This window comes from Coffea eugenioides, chromosome 10, assembly GCF_003713205.1.
Source record: "Coffea eugenioides isolate CCC68of chromosome 10, Ceug_1.0, whole genome shotgun sequence".
NCBI lineage: Eukaryota > Viridiplantae > Streptophyta > Magnoliopsida > Gentianales > Rubiaceae > Coffea > Coffea eugenioides.
The window spans coordinates 34698653-34704652 of record NC_040044.1 but is presented as its reverse complement, the minus strand read 5'-3'; the positions used below and the strand labels follow the sequence as shown (position 1 = coordinate 34704652).

Sequence of the window (6000 nt, the reverse complement as noted above, 5' to 3'; positions counted from 1 at the left end):
GGATGATGACAGAGAAATCGCTCCATCTCCTCTTCTGCTTAGCTTTCTCTAGAAAAGAAGCAGACATAATCTCCCAATCCCGCAACCCAATTCTTTGAATATATTGTGCATGATTGTTCCTTTTGCCTTTATTTCTTGGTGGTTTATTTTTGTTTTGTTGAGGGAGATGGGAAGGAATCAAGAAAGCAAAGCAGGGGTGTTCTTCATGGCGACTTTAGTGATGTGGGCTGTCTCAGTTCTCTTTGAAATCGGGTTCAATAAGCGCTCTGAGCTGCTTCCAATCATTGGGGGCTTCTTGTTTTACCAATCTGCCAACTGGGTCATCCGCAATTACCTCTCTCGTGATCCTCTTTTTGTTAATACCTGTGTTTCTCTGCTCCATTCCTCCATTACCTCTGCTACAGGTCCCTTCTATATTCTCTGCCTATTTAGTGTCTTGCTCATTTTAGACTTGTTAGTTTGTTGTATTGGTGCATGCAGGTTTGGTTCTGCTCTTAAACTTGGATTGTTGTTGGTCTCTATTAATGATTTTCTGTTCGTCTTAATTTACTAGGTCATGGTCAAAAGTCAAACTTACTGGATGTTTGATAACTAGACATTCAGCTGTACAAAGCTTCGTCATATGTCTGTAACCTCAATAGAAGTTGCGAAACAAAAAATCTACTCCCCAAAAACTACAAAAATGTTATGGACAAAAATTTTTATTCTTTTTATTCTTTCTCCATTGGGTGACTTTTTATGAGTTGTATTCTCAGATCCTGCTGTTTTTCTCTCCTCCACAACCAACCCTCGCTGCTCTCTCTGCATGCCAGTCTTATGCTTACCTTGTATTTGTCATCTCGGCATTGCAAAACTTGCTGCTGTAATATTCTATGACAAGTGGGAAGCCACAGAAAATGAGGAATCAAGATGTTAACGTTTTACACTTTCACGAAGGTTATAATATAACGGTCCCATTCTGCAAATTTGGTCCTTGCTTTACAATTTTCCACTTTGTGCAACCTAGTTCACTTGCTCAATTACCGAGATACTCTACAAATGTGCGATGGGGCATATGTTAGTCTGAGTACAAAGTAGGTATGGTTTTTGAATTCTTGATTGTTTGCAATAATATAAATTAGATTGCAAACAGTTGTCAAAGTTTAGATCATCAAACAGATTTTACCTTCTTTTAGATTAATGAATAATTTCTCAAACAGAACACAAGGTATAGAAATCTCTAGATTGTCTTCTTAGTGCAATTTTACACTTAACAGTCTTCTGCTCTATTGTAGCTTTGTTAAAAATGGAAATGCAATATGTTTCTCCTTCTTCCTGGTTCTCCACCTTGCCAATCACTGCATAATACCATATATATACGTACACAATTAAACAATGGAAAACCTCGTTGATCCACTTCCAACTTGGAAATGTATATGGCTGATATTCAAGACTAAGGAATGTTCTTCCTGGACTGGCTTACACGTCTGAAAGTTTGAAATAAATGAGCATACGTTCAATTTTCTTCCAAGATTCAAAAGGGATAGGTCATGGACCGTTTCTTGATGATACAAGAATGGTTACTGTTAATTATTTTCCATATTTTACTAATTAAGTTGAAGCTTCTTGGAGCTTTGCTACAACTTTTATCATGACTTACTACAATTGAAAAGCCAGAGCATATGTGTTTTCAGTAGATGGTTTGATTTTGCTGTAGTGTATGTCACGAAACTAGGTTGTTGACATGCTTTGCTGCCACACTGCATTTTGTGTCTTTGGAAATTAACAAGAAGGCTCTTTGTATGCTGTACAATAGACATTATAAGCGAGCCACCTAAGTAATTTACATTAGTAGTTTAAGATTATACAAATGTATAAAATTTTAGGATATTATTAAGTTGACCATTCTTGATGTGACACTAGCAGGTAGAATACATGGAAACCCCAAGGTATGCCTAAAATTGTTAATCACTATGGCCTTTTACATAGGGTTTCTTGAGTTGGTCAACTTTATTTTCAGACTCATTTATGTTGGTCATCTTTCAAGGTCATTTATTAGCAGTTGGTGGAGAGAATGAGGAGGAGGAAGAAGGGAGAGTTTAGAAATGGAATTATAGAAGCAAAACTTAGAATCAGTAATAAAACTGATTTTTTGCCTTAGTTTGAGGGTCTTCCAGATATAATAGTTGGAGCAAACTTTTCAAATATTATTGAAAGGCTTATGCTTTAGGATTAATACTTTCTAAATTTTGGCGTTATCATTGCCAGTATCAAAGGTCAAAAAGTATGATATGCTTGACTGATGATAGCATTCAACTCTATCACTGGAAGTTTTTAAGTGTCTTTTCTTACCAGAAACAATTCATGGAAAGGGTTTGTGTAGTGTCATTGTTTAACGGTTTACTGTAATCATCAATTAAACAAGTATATATGCTCAATATGTCAAGGACAAAACAGACAGTTCCAATGGTATATTTCCAAGGTAACTACCCACTTACTTCTGAATATTTAGCACACTCGTGGACTGTAAAAGATGTCTCTTCCAAGAACTGGAGCAGTTGCTACAGAAGTCTTTCACTTTGTGCTGAAGTCTGAACTGGCTATATGTTGTTTCACATTTTTCTTCTTAATTGGCTAATGTGCCCTATAGCGTCTCAATCATGTTGCCAATTCCACCTTTTCCCCTTTAGACTCATCTCCCATCCCATTCCTGCAGCCCTACCGGCATTCTCCTCTATTCAAATTGAATGATGTATCTAAGTTCAGCTATGTTGATATATGTTTTTTTACATGATTGAGTGGGCTTACTTTATCTTTGATCCTTTCTGATATAGAATGGTGTCTCATCCATCTGCAGTGGTCATTATCATAATCAATCGGTGGATGACAAGTAGTACAAAAGACATGTTTGAGCATTCGCAGTTGGTTGAGACTACTTGGCCTGGAGCATATGCAGCTTTGTGCATCTCAAGTGGTTACTTTGCTTATGATCAGGGGGATATGTTACTTTATCATCTATACAGTGGTCCAATCCCTTCTATCTTATCTCATCATCTTATACTCCTGATTTGCTTTATTCTTGCCCTATATCGGAATGTTACAATCAACTATCTCATTCTCACCTTGATTTGTGAGGTAAAATTCTATATTGTCATGGGTTCATCCATGCTGAGCATTTTTTTTTAATCCTTCCATTAAATTTCAGCATCCTTTTTTACCTTTCTGAAGTATTCTTCAATAAAATTTAGTTAAGCCAGGGCTTGTGGTTAAGCCATTTTACTCCATGTGGAGCTTCAAGTAGTCATTTTGTTTATGGAGTAAAATGGGACAACAAATTGCAGGACTATCACAAAAGAATGGTGTTTCAAAGTATAGTTTGGCTAAATTGGTGGTTTGTCTTCTTGGATTTGTCATCACTGATTATTAAGATTAAAAGAATAATAATAAAAATAAAAACAAGAGAATTTGAGCTAAACATGGGCAAGTTTGGTAGGGATTTTTATTGAAGATATCGGAGGCCAATATGAAATTTTGTTGCTGGATCCCCTATCCCCATTGCTTTTATGTTCCCCCCCTCCAAATATTTTGATAGTTTAGATGAACAGTTTTTTATTTTTCTTGAACAGTGTCATTCAAGTTCTTATTTTTCATATTTTAGTTTTTGAGGGTGAGTATCACTCAAGTTTACAGTAATTTCCATATACTTGTCCTTGCACAATCATTAAGTGTTGTGGCAGAATTATCTAATTGTCATTGCCTGGCTTCTGCAGTTAATAGTGAAGTGTCAAGAGTTGTAAGATTGCGAGACATAAAATTAATTTCTCATTCAGATTAGAAGTCATACAACTAAATAACTTTTTTAATGGAAGGAGTGCCATAGATTTAACTGGACCTTCTTGGGATGTAAAGGGGGGAAAACGTCAAATTCAGCCCTGTAGCATCGAGGATTAGTTTTAGCATTAATATATGTTTTCTCTGCTCATTTTTCTTCTTCCTTTTCTTATATTCCTCTCTTTTTATTTCTCTTTCTACATGAGAGGGGTGAGGGGAAGAGTTGAAGCTTCTTTCTTTCATTTTTTTAGTTCCTGATCATTCATTTATTCCTGTATCATATGTTTATCTTGCCTTTACTCAACTCTTTCATAAATGATTGCTCGTATGATGCAGCTGCATTCAGTAATTTTGCACATGCGAAAGGTGCGGCGGATGACTGGTGTTCGTGATGCCCGCATCAAAGTTGTGAAAATAGAATGGGTTGTCAACCTGATTACCTTTGTTTTAGCAAGATTTTCGTCTCATGTTCTAATCACTGTGAAGCTAATCAGAGACGCTTCCAAGTTTGGCAAAGGTGTGGAACTTCCGCTTGCACTCTTCGGAATGGCTGGAATGAACTTGCTTAATGTATTTTTGGGCATTGATCTGTTTAAAGCATATCAAAGAGAGAGGAGAACTCGAAATGTATCTTCAAAATCATCATGAATGACTGACTTGAAGGCCAAAAGTTGCTGTTCTTGTTAACCAAATTACAGGTTAATTATTCTTTCTTTCTTTTTGTCTTGGCAAATGGGGTTTTGGGGTGGGATGGTTATATCTTATTGTAGGATTCATTAGTACGTACAATTGTACATGGCATGTTTTGTATACATACACATGAGAGGAAAAAAGCAGGGGAATTTTCGTTAAGAAACAGGTGAAGTGATGGTATCCAGTTGCTTTCAGTGGGATGCACTTTCATACATATTGCCCTTTGTTCTGCTTAACTACGAGTATTTGCCAAGAGCTGCTAAAAATAAGAACATAAAAATCTGATATAAAGCAAAAAATCTGTTTAAGGTGGACCTGTTTAATGATTACTGGCTTGGGTTGATCCCATCTTTAGTATGCCATCTACATTCTGATTTGCCAGCAGTGGACAAGTATGAAGGGTGGATGACCAAAATCAAAGTAAAAATGGTGAAGTGGTCAAAATTTTTATAGGTTGGCTAAAGCCTAAAACCAGGTTGCCATGCATAATTTAATTTTCTTGTCTTCCTAACATCAAAATTATCTCTAATTAAGGTTGCTTATGAGGCTTGATGATTATTTCACCCCTGCAGCTGCAAAATCGCAGAAAATTTGCAATTTAGACAACTTATGATTGTTAAAGTTAAAGGAGTATAACCATTGCGCAAACACCAAATGTCAAATGTCTACAATTGAAGATAATCTTGAACTGAAATGCGAAAATGGACATTAGAAAAGTTGAGCTAATAAGATGGTTAAGCTTGCTGGTCTTTGTGCATTATTCTGCAGTTACAAGTAGAGTTTTTAACGAGCCGAATACTTAGTGTTCAGGTTTTATTTGTATATTATACGAACAGGGTTTGAATTCGGTTTGAATATTAACGAATTATAAATATTGTTTGAATTCGATTCGTTTATTTGTATGAATATTCGAGTTCTAATTCAAGTTCGCCTTGTTAAACTATATGAGCCGAATTCTAATTTGATTTTGAAGATGATCTAATTATAGTTTTAATAAATAATTCATTATTAAGAATAAGTTTAATAGTATTTATTGATTTTTTTAAAAATAAATAATGCTAATTTATTTCTAATTACTTTTTTAGTAAAATAATATATATATTAAATACTATTAAATGTATTTATTTTTATAATTATATATGTGTTCACGAACTATTCGAATAATTCGCGAACAAGTTTGTGTTCAGTTTGATTATTAAACGATCTTAATATTGTGTTCAAACTCGATTTGTTTAAACGATTGAGCATTTTTTAAATGATTAGATATTTTTCGAACTTGAACAAGTCGAACATGAATATGTTCACAAACAGTTCGGTTTGTTAAAAGTTTTGGTTGCAAGCATGAATTTGTTTGAATTTGTTTATTGCTGAAACCCTTTTCTCTATATTACTAAAGCACACAAACCAGCTCGGGGTGGTGGCGCAGTTGGCTAGCGCGTAGGTCTCATAGCATCTGAGTAATCCTGAGGTCGAGAGTTCGAGCCTCTCTCACCCCAT

At 35.2% G+C, this 6000-nt stretch overlaps 1 protein-coding gene across 1 annotated transcript; it reads left to right on the top strand.

The window, feature by feature from the left end:
* On the top strand, positions 1-4715 carry LOC113750859 (TLC domain-containing protein 2). The gene is made up of 3 exons (XM_027294794.1): positions 1-404; positions 2837-3114; positions 4147-4715. Exons 1-3 carry the CDS (start codon positions 110-112, stop codon positions 4456-4458), a joined length of 885 nt encoding a protein of 294 aa, XP_027150595.1. The 5' UTR covers positions 1-109; the 3' UTR covers positions 4459-4715.
* The last annotated feature ends 1285 nt before the right edge of the window (positions 4716-6000 follow it).

What these genes read in the sequence shown, in the direction of transcription:
- LOC113750859 (XM_027294794.1), top strand. Translation starts at nt 110, where the DNA reads ATGATTGTTCCTTTTGCCTTTATTTCTTGGTGGTTTATTTTTGTTTTG. An exon ending in CTCCATTACCTCTGCTACAG is followed by an intron (nt 405 to 2,836) that starts GTCCCTTCTATA and finishes ATCCATCTGCAG; the next exon opens with TGGTCATTATCATAATCAAT. An exon ending in TTCTCACCTTGATTTGTGAG is followed by an intron (nt 3,115 to 4,146) that starts GTAAAATTCTAT and finishes CGTATGATGCAG; the next exon opens with CTGCATTCAGTAATTTTGCA.